The 20370-nt window shown below is 45.5% G+C and overlaps 1 protein-coding gene across 1 annotated transcript in view; it reads left to right on the top strand.

Annotated features, from left to right (window-relative positions):
• Nucleotides 1-20370, top strand: part of LOC126131442 (probable E3 ubiquitin-protein ligase HECTD2) — a gene marked incomplete at its 5' end in the record, with an annotated part of 375805 nt that overhangs the window by 275606 nt on the left and 79829 nt on the right. The window contains one exon of the mRNA XM_049915173.1: nt 11024-11172. Coding sequence (XP_049771130.1) covers nt 11024-11172 — 149 coding nt within the window. The remainder of the gene's footprint in view (nt 1-11023; nt 11173-20370) is intronic.

The raw sequence follows: 20370 nt of genomic DNA, 5'->3' as shown, positions 1-20370 counted from the left end.
AAATTTAACATCAAAATTGGTGACCACAATGTAGATGAACTGAATGAATTGTGTTTCCTTGGAAGCAAAATAATACACGAAGCAAGGAAAACACAAAAGACAGACTAGCACATGTACAGAGGGCATTCCTGGCCAAGCGAAGTCTACTAGCAACATTAGCCTTAATGTGAGGAAGAAATTTGTGAGAATGTACGTTTGGAGCGTAGCATTAAATAATAGAGAACCACCGACCGTGGTAAAACCGAAAAAGAAGAGAATCGAACTGTTTGAGAGACGATGCTATAGACGGGTGTTGAAGTTTAGTTAGATAGATAGGGAATGAGGAGGCTCTTGGCGAAACCGATGAAGGAAGGAATATACGGGGACCACAGGCAAAAAGGAGCGACAGGATGATAAGAAACGTATTAAGACGTCAGGGAATAACATCTATGGTGGTGGACGGAGCTATAGAGAATGAAAATTATAGGGAAAGACAATGATCATGATCCATCCGATAAATAATTCAGAACGTACAGTTCAAATGCTACTCTGAGAAGAAGAGTTCAGCACAAGAGAGGAATCGGTAGCGTGTCACGTTAAACCAGACAGAAAAGTGATGACCAAAAAAAAGTCATTTAATACTCTCATCAGACCTCCGAATATCACTTTAATCAATCTGTCTTCTTAGAAGATGTTACAGCCGGAAAGTCTAACATTACTCTGAGTCATAAGTCTGGAGTCAAAAATTTATTTTACTTTTCATAGTTACATCGAGAGTTCGTGAACGCAGATTATTATGTCGAAATAACTCGCATAAGTTTTTGTATTTTAAGCATCGAATAACATCACTTTTCTACGTCCATTAAAACGTAACGATTCAATTCGACCGCCTCATTGAACTCTGCTAAGTAACACGTGAATAGATCTGTAACATTAATGGCGCCCGTGCTATGAGAACAGAATCGTAATTAATCTCAGCAGCTGCAATAGTTATGCTGCGCAGTTTTATTCCGACGAACAACTTTATTAAATTTGAAGGTAATTATGTCGTTGCATATTTTTACATATGACGTTATACAGACTGTCTCCCTATTCATGGCTACGACAGAAACAGTCATTCAACAGAGAAAAGTCTAGTAAAAACAGATTCTCATGCCATCCTTAGGAGCTATGTGAACTTCTTCGATACTGTGAAACAAACATTCTCTACTGCAAGCTCCTTAGGGTGAAGATAATTCGGACCCAAACGAGAAATATTTATCTGCTAAACGTGGGCTCTAAAATGCATACCTTAAAAGCTATGAATACTTGTTCAGTAGGAGAGACGTTTTACAGTATGGAAGATGAACAAGTGCTCATAGCTCTTAATGTAGACACTGTGGAGACTAAGTTCACTGAATATTTTTTTTCTTGTTTTGGTCCACTCTACCACACCTAAAAATATGAAGAGTCACAGTAAAAGAGATTTGATTCACAGTTTCGAAGGTGAGGAAGTACTCATAGCCTTTACGGTATGCATTTTAGAGCCCATGTTTACTGGACCTTTTTGTTACGAATGATCGTTCTTTTCACATCTCTGAATATTTACCACTCCTCCTGGGGCACCCTGTAGGTTTGGACGATGTGCTGTCACATGATTCTATAAAGCTTGTAGCCCAGTGTATACGACGCGGATCCAACCAGTGATATTGTATATATGTAAGACGTAGATCATCTGGAAAGAAGGTTTTCATAGTCTCCTCTACAAGATATGAATCGTAGCCTGCTACATAATTTGCCCATCACGTAACCAACGAGACCATAGAAGTTGATCTTCTTGTGACATGTACTACATTGCTTAAGCTTTAGATCTAGCTTCCAATCTTAGGAAATGGCCGATATTTTGTTAAGATCTCATTGCGTAGTAACACGTTTTTATCGAATAACGCAATCACAAGGATAACCACGTAATAAGTTAAAAGTATGCTAAGGTGTCAATGCGAAGCATGAACAGTAAAAGTGCTTTCGTTCTTCCATGGTATACACCAGAAAGTACTTCAATCGATGACTATCCTGCCAGGATACCGAACTTTGCTATAGTTTTCAAAAAATCGTCACTCCCTTTGGAAAGCTATCCAAGCATTTACTGTGAAATTGTTTTCACCAGCAGGCACTGACTCGAAAGCTACTCGAAAGGCAAGAAACTCCTCTGAATGCACCTGATTACCAGTAAGCATGTTCTAAGGTAGATTACATGTCACGAACACAATAAATTTAATGTGACTGATTTTTCGGTATCCGCCCTAGTTACGAATCAGAACGAGATTTTGCTTTTACTTGGTCGTTACATCAGATCTCATAATATATTCTATAACTTTGTTACAAATAGATGTGAGTTTGAAAGGGTGCTCGTTATGCAGGTCACTCCTGCTTCGCAAATGTAATGTGCCTTCCAAGCTTCAAGACGGGATAGTGCTGCTTTGCAACACTAGTCCCGTATATAAAATGGTTCAAATGGCTCTGAGCACTATTGGACTTAACATATGAGGTCATCAGTCCCCTAGAACGTAGAACTACTTAAACCTAACTAACCTAATGACATCACACGCATTCATGCCCGAGGCAGGATTCGAACCTGCGACCGAAGCGGTCGCGCGGTTTCAGACTGAAGCGCCTAGAACCGCTCGGGCACACCGGTCGGCACCTGTATATAGCAACAGACCATCCCAGAGTGATTAGATGCCACACCGAAATTTTAGAAGACGTATACCTTTGAAGCTTCGTAGCTTAATAACACTAACTTTCCAGACAGAAGTAAATACAACCAGTTTCGGGGGAATAAACATCCACCTTCAAGCACTTTAACGTAGGCAATTACAGTCACACGGCAAAGGCAACTAGCCTTCAATTTAACTGGGCCTGAGCACGTAGCGTTCTTCCTCGGGCACTGGTAGCATCTCATAAACAACACTGTGGCAAAAGTGTGACTGTATTTGTTGTAATTTATAGCTACGTCAGACAGGTCACAAAAGATAAATGCACCACAAAGAAATTCGTATCTGGGATTCTGCACGTCACAGGTTGTGTTCCATCGCATGTTTTCCTGACCAAGACAAAACTTCCGTCCGCCTTTATGTCTCTCTCCCGTTGTTCCGATGGAACTTAATTGTTGCTCGCTCGTCAGTTGAGACGGCAGCTTTCGGACGGACAGTTTTAGAACGAACTGCTTTTAGAGACGGAGTGGAGTCATCAGCAGCAGGAATTGACGCTCGCTGCAAATCGATTGCTACTCGGCTGTGTCGAATAATTTAAGAAGTCGGATAGCCCATTGAAAGCGGAAGGGGTGGTCGCAGCGTAAAACTGAATCAGAGGAATATTTCCTCACCGGAGGGGACAAACGAGAAATTACTCGGTGGCACTGAAAAATTGTCATCGCAAGCCTGACACCCAGCTAGAATAGTTGTTCGTGACGTCAAGCTGAGGATCCGAAAGTATAAATGAGCAACCAAAGTGCATCATTGCAAAAGTGTGTTCTGTCTAAATCAGTCGACCCAGAGGCTGGAGCGATTTCAAGGAATGCGCTATTGTACCGCATTTTTTTTTCTTCAACAATTCTTTATTGGACATAATGAGAATTACACACACAAAAGAACGGTGTTTTATCCACACACCCTATTTTTCCATGTAATCTCTATCCCATTCTGCCGGCCGCGGTGGTCTCGCGGTTGTAGGCGCTCAGTCCGGAACCGCGCGACTGCTACGGTCGCAGGTTCGAATCCTGCCTCGGGCATGGAAGTGTGTGATGTCCTCAGGTTAGTTAGGTTTAAGTAGTTCTAAGTTCTAGGGGACTGATGACCACAGATGTTAAGTCCCATAGTGCTCAGAGCCATTTGAACCATTTTTTTATCCCATTCTATGGCCTTCCTCCAGCGCGAAAGAAGGTCATGTATGCCCTGTCGATACCAATCCTTGTCCTGGCGGCGTAGCCAGTGCTTCACTGTGTGAATCACCTCCTCATCGTCCACAAAATGTCTTCCACGAATGGCATCCTTTAATGGCCCAAACAAGTGGAAGTCAGGGCTATAGGGTGGATGGGGTAACACTGTCCAACCCTGTTTTGCGATGTGTTCAGAAGTCCTCAGACTTGCGTGGGGCCGAGCGTTATCGTGTTGCAGCAAAACATCTCCTTGGTTGCTGTGGCGCCAAAATCACCGAAAGCGCGTCTCGAGCTTTGCTAATGTGTTGACATATGCTTCTGAGTTAATAGTACCGCCTCTTGGCATCACATCAATGACAATCACACCCTCACAGTCCCAGAAACAGTGATCATGACCTTAACGGCGAAAGCAGTTGCTTTGAATTTTTTCTTCCGTGGGGAGTGGGAATGGCACCATTTTCTCGACTCTCGTTTTGTTTCAGGCTCAAAATGGTGAACTCAGGTTTCATCTGTGGTGTCACCGCCAGACACCACACTTGCTAGGTGGTAGCTTTTAAATCGGCCGCGGTCCGCTAGTATACGACGGACCCGCGTGTCGCCACTGTCAGTAATTGCAGACCGAGCGCCGCCACACGGCAGGTCTAGAGAGACGTACAAGCACTCGCCCCAGTTGTACAGCCGACGTTGCTAGCCATGGTTCACTGAGAATTACGCTCTCATTTGCCGAGACGATAGTTAGCATAGCCTTCAGCTACATTTGTTACGACCTAGCAAGGCGCCATTACCAGTATAGATGTTGAGATTCTATTAATGTAGCATCAAGAGCGATGTTCTACAAATGTGGATTAAAGTTAAGTATTCCAGAAGCTACGTACTTTTCTTTATAGCATTCATTACGTATCCTGTTTCAGACCTCACGCCAGCCTGCGTGAGTTTAAGCGCGTGCCTTTCGGCTTCCTCTCATAGTGTCTAGGCTGTCTTGTCTAGACACAACATCATCACCTGTCACAATACGGGAAAACAAGGCCTCCCCCTCAGCTTCAAAACGTAGCAATAAATCAAGACAAATTTTTTTCTGTATAACTCGTGATCCACCTTTAGACATCGCAGGGTCCATTTGCACATACTTTTGAATATCCAGGGGTGCAGATAATTGCATCCACACTTCCTTTGCTGATTGACAGATGCAGCACCAACTGCCGAGTCGTAATGCGTCTGTCCTCCCGAATGACAACATCAGCTCGCTGCACCTTGTCAGGTGTGACAGTCGTGGATGTTCTCCCCGACCGCTGCAAATCGCGGAGCTCCGCCGAACCGCCTTCAGATGACCTCACCTTCTGTGCCCAGCGACTAACTGTACTTCTGTCAACAGCAAATGCTCCATAGACTTTGCAAAGCGTTTGTGAATATTCCCCACAGTTTCTTTCTCTGCAGTGAGAAATTCAATGACGGCACGTTGCTTGTAACGTACATCACCTACAGACGCCATTTTGAAACTGTCCTGCACCTACACTGTCTATGTGGCCGAGCCGTTCTAGGCGCTACAGTCTGGAACCGCGCGACCGCTACGGTCGCAGGTTCGAATCCTGCCTCGGGCATGGATGTGTGTGATGTCCTTAGGTTAGTTAGGTTTAAGTAGTTCTACGTTCTAGGGGACTGATGACCTCATATGTTAAGTCCAATAGTGCTCAGAGCCATTTGAATCATTTACGCCATCTATCGGAAGTGACGAAAACTTGAAGTGCTCACTTAGGAGACTTAAAACAATACGTACGTAACGTTTCGCTTTCGTACAATTGTTTTCGGCTGAGAAAAAAGTATTATCAGGCACTCGTGTGAAACACGGCTCATTTTATTGATATACGATATCTTGCAAACAACAGATGAAGGTTGTTGTGTCTAGACAAGACAGCCTAGACACAATGAGAGGAAGCCGAAAGGCACGCGCTTAAACTCACGCAGGCTGGCGTGAGGTCTGAAACAAGATACGTAATGAATGCTATAAAGAAAATTACGTAGCTTCTGGAATACTTAACTTTAATCCACATTTGTAGAACATCTCTAGTTACTGCACAGGCTTTATAATCACAATATCAATTGGTAATGGCGCCTTGCTAGGTCGTAGCAAAAGTAGCTGAAGGCTATTCTAACTATCTCTCGGCAAATGAGAGAAAGGCTTCGTCAGTGTAGTCGCTAGCAAAGTCGTCCGTACAACTGGGGCGAGTGCTAGTAAGTCTCTCTAGACCTGCCGTGTGGTGGCGCTCGGTCTGCAATTACTGACAGTGGCGACACGCGGGTCCGACATGTACTAATGGAACGCGGCCGATTTAAAGCTACCACCTAGCAAGTGTGGTGTCTGGCGGTGACACCACAAAGGTGAACAGGTAGATTCCGTTTTCCCGGATTTCCGTTAGGTGTTGGAGGCTGTACTACACTGCCAACTGTACCACACCAATATACGATCTTTCCGAGTATCTATACAGATATATGATTGGGTCGAGGAATATTTGACTAATAGAACCTAGTATATATATGTTATAACGGACGGCGAGTGTTCTATAGAAATGAGAGTATAAGGGGCAGTCGAACGGAAACGATACAAACAATATAACGAGCAGGTACGTGTTTGTATAGAAGTGCTATCTATTGGAATTCCAGGGGTCTGGGTGTTTGTGTTGTCCTCATCATTTCATCACCATTTGTGAAAGTGGTGAAATCGGACTGTGTAACGATTGGGAATTCGTCCGGGCGCTGATGACCGCGCAGTTGAGCGTCCCACAAACCAAACATCATCATCATCATCATGTGTTGCGAATCAGGAGGGAAGAGCGCGAACGTTCCCCACCGCTGTGCCATTTGTCTGTTAAGACGTGCTCGACGTGAGGTCAGTGACATCACTGCCGAGGTCGGGAAACAGGGACAGCGAGATGTGCGGCTTTTGACTTCAGAAGGAATGTCAGGAAGTGAAATTCATGCCCAAATGTCTACTGTACAAGGCGAACAAACTGTGTCACGTGCGCATGTTTTTGAGTGACACAAGCGATTCCGAGCAGGCCGGGTGTCACTGAAATAGAGCAGTGAGCCAGGACAGACTCATCGCGTCGTGACCCCCTCTTTCAATGCTGCGGTGGATGCTGCCATCAACAGGAATGACCGACGGCGGACGGCAGACGACATTCGGTTCATGTTAGGCATCAGTCACGTCACCGTTCACGCCATCGTGAGACAGCATCTGAAGTTCCAGAAAATCTGTGCGCTGTGGATTCGCCACAGCCTGAAGAGGGAGTGGAAGTTGAACACAAATGGTTCAAATGGCTCTGAGCACTATGGGACTTAACTACTGAGGTCATCAGTCCCATAGAACTTAGAACTACTTAAACCTAACTAACCTAAAGACATCACACCCATCCATGCCCGAGACAGGATTCGAACCTGCGACCGTAGCGGTCACGCGGTTCCAAACTGAAGCGCTTAGAACCGCACGGCCACACCGGCCGGCAGTCGAACACAATGTTGACATCACTGCACCACCTGGAACGGTATCACGATGAAGAAATTTAGTTTCCTGTCCTGTATTGTCGCGGGTGATGGAAAATGGTATCGTCGTTTTGAGACAGGAAGTAAACGTCAGAAGCTCTAAATTTGTGTCTGTTCTTACACCTCTCACCACACGTGTTACAGAGGATAGGTGTGGGGGAGAAATGCTTCCCTTGGGAAAAAATCAACCCCCCTTACTACCCAGATATCAAACAATTGTTTTATTCTGTCCCCAGAAACAAATCCAATCCCCCCCCACCGGTCCAGAAAAACTTTTTTTAGCTATTACACGTACGCTCTTCAGCTATATGATCTATACATTTTACTATGGCTGGTGAATCTCCTGAATTTTGGACGCAGTAACAGGGACTTTACCTTATAAATTGCAAGATGCAGGTGTGCCGGCAACTTGCAGCTAAGAGAGCTCATCGTCTGGGGAAGCATGGATAGATTTAAATGTCTTTGAAGCTGCAAAAAAAGTCGAATAAAAAGTTCCTTTCTTTTACACCCATAACTCTGCCGAGGACATATTCACATATTCACCTATTCTGTGCTACGACAGGAGCATTTTTCATTCCAGTTAACTTTTTCTCTACCGCTATTTTGACATTAGACCGCCACAGCTTGACAACCGACGGAATGTACATTTTTGTTGACTCGGGCGACGACTGATCCGGTACAGGGTTTTTTATTGTCTTTCGAACCATGTTGCTTCTGTCCCGGTAACGGACAAAGGTTTCACAAAACAATGGTACGACCGTTAATTAGATGTATTTATCTACCTCCTTATAAATTTCAAACCGATTCGCACAAGCTGGAAACACAAAAGTGGTATACATAAAAAAACTCAGAAAAACGTGTTTTCTGCACGTAAAATACCAATGAAGCTCGATTTTTGAAAATGAGTTTTCATTTTTACCGTAAGAATGCATTTTTTATTTATATGAGAAACACTTTAAACCATTTTCGTGCATTCAGTTCTTGTAACAACGATTATTACATACTACATTTCGCTCTAATTTAAACCATCGTATCTCGACAATGGATAAAGATTATTACATAAAAAAATTTCGTTTTGACTTCATCCATTTATCTATCTTCGTGCAGATTTGAATCGATTTGTAGAAGTTTTAAGTATAGAAGCAGTTCACTTCAAAAACCTGCCAGAAAAACTTGATTTTTTTGCAAACAAAATCCAATCGAAACAAGGTTTTTTCAAAGGTTTGAAACTTACCTTAGACCTGAGTCCAATACACCAGTAGATCAAATTTGAACCAACAGTCTCGACCCATTCCGGAGTTATTTGAGGGTGATAGTTTTTGCACGTAATTTCCGAACGTTGCACATGCAAATGGTGTCATCAGCTGAGCATTAATTTCAGCCCGAATAAAATATTTGGGAAAAGGAATTAATCGGTTCCTACAATTTGCCTGGGCGTCAGCTCCGGTTCGTCGTTCTAACCTTCTTTAATATACTGTTACATAGCCACAGTAAGACAAACGTTCGAACGGCTATACGAATTGCCGCTGGTCCTAAAACTTTTTACTCTATGTTCCTAGCTCAAACAGGAAGAGAGCATCAAGACCCACCCCCCTCCAACAAACTGCGATTCTGCGCGCAACCTATTCATACATATTTGTTACAGCGCTTTCGCGCTTTAACGACGAGGCGCCATTTTGAAGGCAACGTCTAGCGCCGCCACTTCTCGGAATTTATGAAACTACAGCCACCAAACATCTACATAATTCCTCTAAAATTCTCACTTAAGTGTTTCACAGAGGATGCAGGAAAACTCTCACACTCCGATACGTTATTGCAGTGCCGTGTGGATAAGAAGAACGATGCAGTGTTGCTTTGGACATGAATGCATGTCCGAAGGAACACGAACTGCAGCGACTGACTACAACTGTTACGAAATACGAGGGGCGTTTGAAAAGTCCGTGCATAGTCCGAGAGATGACACCACCGGCGCGTATCGAGGTCATGTTTAGTTAGTAGCATCTCTGGAAAGAACGCACACCAAGTTTCAGCCATATTGGTCTACTTCTTTGTGTTTGGCATTCGTGTGAGACAAGGAAGTCGAGTGATTGTCAGAAAATGGACGAAAAAGAATTTCGTGTGGTGATTAAACATTATTTTGTGAAAGGCAAAACGCCTCAGGACGCTAAAGAGAAGCTTGATAAATATTACAGTGACTCTGCACTTTCGATTAGAACAGTTTACAAGCGGTTTCAAAATTTTCGGAGTGGCCATATGGGCACAAGTGATGCTGCACGTTCTGGATGCCCTGTGGAGGTTACGACTCCAGAAATCATTGATAAAATCCATGATATGGTGATGGATGACAAAAGAGTTAAGGTGTGTGAGATTGCTAGTGCTATGGGCATCTCGAATGAAAGGGTACATAATATTTTGCATAAACGTTTGGACATGAGAAAGCTATCCGCTCACGCTTGACCAAAAACGGAATCGTGTGAAGTGCACGGATGGTTTGCAGCTGTTCAGGAAGAATCCACAGGACTTTAAGCATCGTTTTGTCACTGTGGATGAAACATGCATACATACTACACTCCTGAGACCAAACAATAATCTAAACAATGGGTTACCAAAGGAGAAACTGTACCAAAAAAGGCGAAGACCATTTCTTCGGCCAGAAAATTATGGCGACCATCTTTTAGGATTCGCAAGGGGAAATCCTCCTCGACTATCTGGAAAAGGCTAAAACTATTACAGGTGCATATTATTCTTCGTTATTGGACCGTTTGAAAACCGAGCTGAAAGAAAAACGTCGGCGATTGGACCGCAAAAAAGTCGTTTTTCATCACGACAATGCACCAGCACACCCCTACTCTCCAGACTTGGCTCCCTTGGTCTGCTATTTGTTCCCCGATTTGAAGAAATGGCTAGCGGGACAAAGATTTTATTCAAACGAGGAGCTGATTGCAGCAACTAATAGCTATTTTGCAGACTTGGACAATTCCTATTATTCGGAAGGGATCAACAAATTACAACACCGTTGGACGAAGTGTGTAAGTCTAAAATGAGACTATGTTGAAAAATAAAAAAGGTTTACCCCAAACACGTAAGTAGTTTTTATTTTTGCACGGACTTTGCAGCCGGCCTGAGTGGCCGAGCGGTTCTAGGCGCTACAGTCTGGAACCGCGCGACCGCTACGGTCGCAGGTTCGAATCCTGCCTCGGGCATGGATGTGTGTGATGTCCTTAGGTTAGTTAGGTTTAAGTAGTTCTAAGTTATAGGGGACTGATGACCTCAGAAGTTTAGTCCCATAGTGCTCAGAGCCATTTGAACCATTTTTGAACGGACTTTCCAAAAGCCCCTCGTACATGAAACGTGTTTGCAGTTGCAAATACGAACAAACGGGAATGACGACATATGAAACTATAAATGCTGAAGCTGGAATATTCCACGACGTTCCACAACAAATCCTCACTTTTCAACCGAAACTGATCGAGAAAAAATTCGTTTCATTACTTATTGAACGCTCCTAGTAGTATGTTACTGTTCCACAGATTTAATCGTTTATTTGGGGGTATATGTAGAAAACTGCTAGGTGCCGCTGCGTGTTTGCAGGTTGGAGGTGGAGAAGCTGCGGCTGATGGTGCGCCACATCCTGCAGTTCATCACGATCCGGCAGTTCCCGCCGGCTGACAAGTCGCTGCCCCCTCTCAGCAAGAGCCGCTGGTGGATCCCCACCGCCACGCGCGCGCTCGCGCTCATCAGTGAGTACCCAACAGTCACACTCCCAGCCCGCATCTCGTGGTCGTGCGGTAGCGTTCTCGCTTCCCACGCCCGGGTTGCCGGGTTCGATTCCCGGCGGGGTCAGGGATTTTCTCTGCCTCGTGATGGCTGGGTGTTGTGTGCTGTCCTTACGTTAGTTAGGTTTAAGTAGTTCTAAGTTCTAGGGGACTGATGACCATAGATGTTAAGTCCCATAGTGCTCAGAGCCATTTGAACCATTTGAACCATCACACTCCTAGGCGTGCAGCGAGCTGTCCACTGAAGAGGACACCCTAACGCTAGCTGGTACACCGTTGCTAATCAGGGCGATATTTGACCTCGAGAATACTATGGTCAAATAGTTCTGGTGTACACAATAAGTGTCTGGAACCCAGATTTCCGTGCGAATGCAGGATGCATATTTTGGTCATTTGGGGAGTAAATATACACTCCTGGAAATTGAAATAAGAACACCGTGAATTCATTGTCCCAGGAAGGGGAAACTTTATTGACACATTCCTGGGGTCAGATACATCACATGATCACACTGACAGAACCACAGGCACATAGACACAGGCAACAGAGCATGCACAATGTCGGCACTAGTACAGTGTATATCCACCTTTCGCAGCAATGCAGGCTGCTATTCTCCCATGGAGACGATCGTAGAGATGCTGGATGTAGTCCTGTGGAACGGCTTGCCATGCCATTTCCACCTGGCGACTCAGTTGGACCAGCGTTCGTGCTGGACGTGCAGACCGCGTGAGACGACGCTTCATCCAGTCCCAAACATGCTCAATGGGGGACAGATCCGGAGATCTTGCTGGCCAGGGTAGTTGACTTACACCTTCTAGAGCACGTTGGGTGGCACGGGATACATGCGGACGTGCATTGTCCTGTTGGAACAGCAAGTTCCCTTGCCGGTCTAGGAATGGTAGAACGATGGGTTCGATGACGGTTTGGATGTACCGTGCACTATTCAGTGTCCCCTCGACGATCACCAGTGGTGTACGGCCAGTGTAGGAGATCGCTCCCCACACCATGATGCCGGGTGTTGGCCCTGTGTGCCTCGGTCGTATGCAGTCCTGATTGTGGCGCTCACCTGCACGCCGCCAAACACGCATACGACCATCATTGGCACCAAGGCAGAAGCGACTCTCATCGCTGAAGACGACACGTCTCCATTCGTCCCTCCATTCACGCCTGTCGCGACACCACTGGAGGCGGGCTGCACGATGTTGGGGCGTGAGCGGAAGACGGCCTAACGGTGTGCGGGACCGTAGCCCAGCTTCATGGAGACGGTTGCGAATGGTCCTCGCCGATACCCCAGGAGCAACAGTGTCCCTAATTTGCTGGGAAGTGGCGGTGCGGTCCCCTACGGCACTGCGTAGGATCCTACGGTCTTGGCGTGCATCCGTGCGTCGCTGCGGTCCGGTCCCACGTCGACGGGCACGTGCACCTTCCGCCGACCACTGGCGACAACATCGATGTACTGTGGAGACCTCACGCCCCACGTGTTGAGCAATTCGGCGGTACGTCCACCAGGCCTCCCGCATGCCCACTATACGCCCTCGCTCAAAGTCCGTCAACTGCACATACGGTTCACGTCCACGCTGTCGCGGCATGCTACCAGTGTTAAAGACTGCGATGGAGCTCCGTATGCCACGGCAAACTGGCTGACACTGACGGCGGCAGTGCACAAATGCTGCGCAGCTAGCGCCATTCGACGGCCAACACCGCGGTTCCTGGTGTGTCCGCTGTGCCGTGCGTGTGATCATTGCTTGTACAGCCCTCTCGCAGTGTCCGGAGCAAGTATGGTGGGTCTGACACACCGGTGTCAATGTGTTCTTTTTTCCATTTCCAGGAGTGTATAAGTCGAAATTCTTTCGACAAAATAGTACCAATTTAGACATTTAAAATGCGTGTCTTATAATTTTCTGGATTCACTAGTCATATTACAATAACTTGCATGACAGCAGTGCGTCAAAAATACATTCACCAACAGAAGTTTTGCGTCTCCCATTTATTTCGAAATTCATGTTACAGAAAATAAAAACTGGTTCTGGTGCATGTATGTATTCATTTGCATGTATGTATTCATTTGCAATGTGACCAAATCACCAGTTGTGACCGAGCGATTCTAGGCGCTACAGTCTGGAACCGCGCGACCGCTCCGGTCGCAGTTTCGAATCCTGTCTCGGGCATGGATGTGTGTGATGTCCTTAGGTTACTTAGGTTTAAGCAGTTCTAAGTTCTAGGGGACTGATGACCTCAGAAGTTAAGTCCCATAGTGCTCAGAGCCATTTGAACCATTCTTTTACACACACCAACAAAAGTTTTGCGTCACTCATTTATTTCGTAATTCATGGTACGGAAAACAAAAACTGGTTCTGATGCTTCCGTATGCATTCATTTCCAATGTCATCAAATCACCAGATCAAAAAAACAAACATCATTTATGTAACTAAAAATCCGTCTGTTTCCTATGGGAGACGTGGGGCAGGTGGTGGGGTGAAAAGGGGGGGGGGGTGGAGTTCTCACAGCACTCCTGAGGAACGTCAGTACTGAGTGGAACGTCCCCTTGCTCGGATGCAAGCTTGATTCCGCCGAACGATATCTTCGATGAGATCATCAAGCCCTGGTCCAAACTGTTGTACTCTCCAATGGCGATTCTGTGTACTTTTAATTTTAAATTAACAAAAGCCTCAGTTGCAGTGTTTACCTAGATTTACCTAGGTTTCAGTTGAGATAACCCAACCTTCTTCAGATTAAAAGGAACTACGATTTGTCAATAATGGACAACGTCAAAAACTAAAAACTGTAATATACTCATACATCGTCATACTGCAAAACTTATCTGGGAAACAGCCTCGGCCACACTTCACGACCGCAGTACGGCAGCACCGGATGTTGTACTGGAACTGGCGATAGCCTCGAGAGCGCATGCGCAACAGTGTGTCATGTGTACTTGTTAACACTGGTAACAACGTGTACTCCTAAACTAATTTTTTTTATGGATAACCGGATGCGGCTGACGAAATTGGCGTATACGTTATCCTGTAAGGAACAAAGATATATCGACTGTCTTAACATTTGTAATAATTTGTTGGACGTCAAAAGTGATGGGAGCAATGTGTTTACTATTTTAAGCCAACCTAGCATATTCTGGCTAATCATCGAACTTGACCGTATGAGGATAACTACGGGTTTGAAATACCACATAATCCTAGCTATTCAGCAAACGGGATGCCACCCCAGAACATCACTCCATCATCACCTTGTTGCAGTTGTGGGACACAGCGCTTGAGGCATTCCTATGTTACAAGGTTGTCTCCAAACACATTGTCGGCGATTGTCAGGGTACAAACTCATCTGAGGTTTGTCCGTGAACAGCACTCGACGCCACTCCTCCGGCGTTCACTCTGAATGATTTCCTGCCAACCTGTAACGGATTCTACTGTGTTGTGTTGTTCGACATGGTATCAGCCATGGTCGTCGGTAATGGAGATTCGCATCATGCAGTCGTCTGCAAACAATCTGTTGCGATACATGACGTCCTGTAGCCTCTTCGAGCACCCAGTTCAATTCTGGAGCACTCTTTTCGTCTGACACGAAAATCGTAGATATCGGTGCTCCCGTGCACCTGCCGAACGTGGACGGCCTCTGCGCTGTAAGTCCTCAACACTATCTGTCCATAGGAACCGACTCCATGTCCACACAACATAACTTTGACTCCGGTGCAAACGTCGAGCAACGTCCTTGAATGACAAGCCTTCTGCGTGTAGCGTGATGATGTATACCCAGTCATTGATCACGACTGTTCGTCGCGCCATGATGAATTTCACTCTCCTGTTCCGCAAACCTCTCCAATGAGTTCATAATCGTGCTTTACTTTCAGCTGAAATGCTGCAATCCATTCGAGTGTAGGTAGCGCTGGTGGTAATGTGTTAAGGTTTACGAACAACGTCAGGGCTGATTTCAAGTCGGTACAGGAACAGTCACGATAGCAACTCACCTGCACTACATATCGGGCTGATGCAATACGTTTGTTGATGTGTGTATAATAATGCGAATACGCTGATATCCTCTACAAGGAAGATAAATAGATGCATAAAATACAGAGGTTTGATAATTCTGACAGCCTTAATTAAATTATATGGTGACAGTTTTCACTATGAAAGGTGTTCTAGAAAGCACCTGCCCGTGTTGCCGCACTTAGAGACATATTGACAGATTTGGCTTTGCCGCCACAACCTATTTTGACCGGAGGTGGTATGTACTTGGATAAATGCCGTCATCTTTTACTGTAATAGTTTCAGTTATGTAGGTAAGAGACCGCAAGTTACAGCAAATTTATTTAATACATCTTAACTGCATTATATTGAAAATCTTTAAGTTTCTGTCCCCTAAATGACTTTTGTTCGGTTGATTGTCGTAGACACATCTGAAGCTACTTATGCAGCTTGCTTTAAAGACGCGCAAGTGGCATTCAAGAAAATAGATTTTAAAAAAGACCTGATTTACATCAAATTAAATTTTACGCATTTGCCTGCAGCAATAACGAAGTTTGAAGCCATAGGTCTACCGCTGTTGTAATCTTTGACAAAAGGTTGAAAAATCTTCGTAGTTATCCTACCGAGAAGTAGGCGTTGCAGTTAAAGATAAGATGAACAAAGGTAACGGATCAGATCTTGATTCTATGAAGATTGTGGCGAACATGCAAAAGACTTCCAGCTTGATCAGACGTTGTCCGAAATTTCTTCACGTACCACATAAGTATGCTCCTGTTACTTTCCGTGATGTATAAAGGTCATTTTATGTGTACAAAAAATGATCTTTCACATAAACACATGCGCTTAAGTAAAAAAATTAGAAAAATTAATCGTTGTGCAGTGTTTTAGAGCAAAATAGTAGAAAGAAATATAGAATGGAATTTTGATACCACTTATTTGTATTGTTTTGCTGCCTCTTTGTGAATGTTTAGTGATATTATACTGCATGCATGTATGTTTTGCGATTAGATAGTGCATGGAAATCCGGGCTCTACTGATGTCCCTTTGATGTGATGCAGTGAGTAAACAACTGGCTTCATATTTACAAAAATTTTCAAGCTCTATATGGCTTGCCAGATGGGTTCCCCAGTCATTTTAGATGAATACTCGGATGTTTACTCGAACGGGACCTTGGGTGATACTCCCTCTATCTATCTCCAAATCAGCTTACAATGCATGTATCATAACTTCATCATATTTTGCTGTACTCCTTTGCCATTTCCCTACTTAAAAACCTTGATGCTGACGATGTATTAAATTGTAATCTCTCTTCCCTCCTTAATATGTATTCGATCAAAGTCACCCAGACCGGCACTCCTCATATTTTAGTACTCTTCTGGTGTTCCTTACAACACTTTCTCCTCGTTCTACATTTCTGTAAGTTTTGCAACACCTAGAAATTGTCGTATTCTTGTTTGACCCGTATAACATCTGTCAAGTATTCTCATAACGCGGAACAATCTGCACCTTTCTCCAATTACGTGACCCGTTTCATTGTTGGTTTTTTTTAAATTTGTCGTTTACGGTTGTATTCATGTGGAATACACTGTTGCTAAAAGAGGTATCGTTCTTCCGGATATTCAGCAGAACATCAAACAGTGTCATCAGATCAAATACCTTTCATCTTGACATCTGAATATCCCAGTTCATCAAGAACGGAGTGATGGCTCTTTTTTCCTCGAAACAACATGGGATGGAATTTGTTATCTCTCTCTCAAAACAGACGCCATAGAACCGATAAGCAGATCAAAATTTCAACAACAGTGATGCTTAAAGCAACCTGCAGTTGATCGAGACCCAGTTGTTACTTTCATACCAGCAACACTCCAGGGCTTAACTGAAAATTAAATTAAGCTCTTCCTCTGCAGCAAGCTTCGAAATTCATACAGAAAAGAGCGCAAATTTCTGCTCTTTTAGATGGTGCTCTTGGTTTTTATGTAGCACTTACCAAATTTCAATTATGGGTGACTCAACTGCTGACCGATCTCAATCAAACTATATCATATTTAATTTGGTACATAAATATCTTGCACATCTCAACCCAGATTTAGGGAAACGGTAAAGGTATACGGTAAAGCATGCTGAAGTCATGATACATGTTAATCTACATCTACTTTTATACTCCGCAAGCCACCCAACGGTGTGTGGCGGAGGGCACTTTACGTGCCACTGTCAATACCTCCCTTTTCTGTTACAGTCGCGTATGGTTCGTGGGAAGAACGACTGTCTGAAAGCCTCCGTGCGCGCTCGAATCTCTCTAATTTTACATTCGTGATCTCCTCGGGAGGTATAAGTAGGGGGAAGCAATATATTCGATACCTCATCCAGAAACGCACCCTCTTGAAACCTGGCGAGCAAGCTACACCGCGATGCAGAGCGCCTCTCTTGCAGAGTCTGCCACTTGAGTTTGCGAAACATCTCCGTAACGCTATCACGGTTACCAAATAAACCTGTGACGAAAGGCGCCGCTCTTCTTTGGACCTTCTCTATCTCCTCCGTCAACCCGATCTGGTAGGGATCCCACACTGATGAGCAATACTCAAGTATAGGTCGAACGAGTGTTTTGTAAGCCACCTCCTTTGTTGATGGACTACATTTTCTAAGGACTCTCCCAATGAATCTCAACCTGGTACCCGCCTTACCAACAATTAATTTTATGTGATCATTCCACTTCAAATCGTTCCGCACGCATACTCCCAGATATTTTACAGAAGTAACTGCTACCAGTGTTTGTTCCGCTATCATATAATCATACAAGAAAGGATCCTTCTTTCTATGTATTCGCAATACATTACATTTATCTATGTTACGCGTCAGCTGCCACTCCATGCACCAAGTGCCTATCCGCTGCAGATCTTCCTGCATTTCGCTATAATTTTCTAATGCTGCAACTTCTCTGTATACTACAGCATCATCCGCGAAAAGTCCCATGTAACTTCCGACACTATCTACTAGGTCATCTATATACACTCCTGGAAATGGAAAAAAGAACACATTGACACCGGTGTGTCAGACCCACCATACTTGCTCCGGACACTGCGAGAGGGCTGTACAAGCAATGATCACACGCACGGCACAGCGGACACACCAGGAACCGCGGTGTTGGCCGTCGAATGGCGCTAGCTGCGCAGCATTTGTGCACCGCCGCCGTCAGTGTCAGCCAGTTTGCCGTGGCATACGGAGCTCCATCGCAGTCTTTAACACTGGTAGCATGCCGCGACAGCGTGGACGTGAACCGTATGTGCCGTTGACGGACTTTGAGCGAGGGCGTATAGTGGGCATGCGGGAGGCCGGGTGGACGTACCGCCGAATTGCTCAACACGTGGGGCGTGAGGTCTCCACAGTACATCGATGTTGTCGCCAGTGGTCGGCGGAAGGTGCACGTGCCCGTCGACCTGGGACCGGACCGCAGCGACGCACGGATGCACGCCAAGACCGTAGGATCCTACGCAGTGCCGTAGGGGACCGCACCGCCACTTCGCAGCAAATTAGGGACACTGTTGCTCCTGGGGTATCGGCGAGGACCATTCGCAGCCGTCTCCATGAAGCTGGGCTACGGTCCCGCACACCGTTAGGCCGTCTTCCGCTCACGCCCCAACATCGTGCAGCCCGCCTCCAGTGGTGTCGCGACAGGCGTGAATGGAGGGACGAATGGAGACGTGTCGTCTTCAGCGATGAGAGTCGCTTCTGCCTTGGTGCCAATGATGGTCGTATGCGTGTTTGGCGCCGTGCAGGTGAGCGCCACAATCAGGACTGCATACGACCGAGACACACAGGGCCAACACCCGGCATCATGGTGTGGGGAGCGATCTCCTACACTGGCCGTACACCACTGGTGATCGTCGAGGGGACACTGAATAGTGCACGGTACATCCAAACCGTCATCGAACCCATCGTTCTACCATTCCTAGACCGGCAAGGGAACTTGCTGTTCCAACAGGACAATGCACGTCCGCATGTATCCCGTGCCACCCAACGTGCTCTAGAAGGTGTAAGTCAACTACCCTGGCCAGCAAGATCTCCGGATCTGTCCCCCATTGAGCATGTTTGGGACTGGATGAAGCGTCGTCTCCGCGGTCTGCACGTCCAGCACGAACGCTGGTCCAACTGAGGCGCCAGGTGGAAATGGCATGGCAAGCCGTTCCACAGGACTACATCCAGCATCTCTACGATCGTCTCCATGGGAGAATAGCAGCCTGCATTGCTGCGAAAGGTGGATATACACTGTACTAGTGCCGACATTGTGCATGCTCTGTTGCCTGTGTCTATGTGCCTGTGGTTCTGTCAGCGTGATCATGTGATGTATCTGACCCCAGGAATGTGTCAATAAAGTTTCCCCTTCCTGGGACAATGAATTCACGGTGTTCTTATTTCAATTTCCAGGAGTGTATATTGTGAAATGCAATGGTCCCATAACACTCCCCTGTGGCACGCCAGAGGTTACCTTAACGTCTGTAGACGTCTCTCCATTGATAACAACATGCTGTGTTCTGTTTGCTAAAAACTCTTCAATCCAGCCACACAGCTGGTCTGATATTCCGTAGGCTCTTACTTTGTTCATCAGGCGACAGCGCGGAACTGTATCGAATGCCTTCCGGAAGTCATGGAAAATGGCATCTACCTGGGAGCCTGTATCTAATACATGTGGTGTACTGTGAGCTGTGACCACTTTGAGTAGTGTTAAACAAAATTACCGTTACTCTGGATCTAATTAAATTCCAGATAAACTGGGTTAGTATATGTTTACTGTGCAGTTCAGTTCCATTTCGATACATCGTTTATGAGTGTGGTAGCATTAGTTTGTCATTTGTATGATTTAAAGTTTTTGTTCAATCCTTGATTATAAAAATCAGATTCAATTAATGCTATGCTGAACTCGTGACCTCAATTGGTACAATATGGTATACTCGTTTATTACGCAGCCCATTCGATGCAATTTTTTTTCCCCCGTAAGAGCTGCGAGTAATATTTTGTAGCTGTCAAGGGTCACTTTCGACCAGGGGTGGTCAAGAATCTGGCGTGCCTGGCTCGCATGCCATAGCGCTCAGACTGTACATTTCCCCAACCACACGCTACGCTGTCTGAGCGGGAAGGGGGGGGGGGGGGGGGGACGCGGCAAACGCGCCGTATTTAAATGGCAATGCACCC

This window comes from Schistocerca cancellata, chromosome 1, assembly GCF_023864275.1.
Source record: "Schistocerca cancellata isolate TAMUIC-IGC-003103 chromosome 1, iqSchCanc2.1, whole genome shotgun sequence".
In the NCBI taxonomy this organism is placed as follows: domain Eukaryota; kingdom Metazoa; phylum Arthropoda; class Insecta; order Orthoptera; family Acrididae; genus Schistocerca; species Schistocerca cancellata.
The sequence above is the reverse complement of the archived record's forward strand: the minus strand, read 5'-3'. Positions and strand labels throughout refer to the sequence as shown.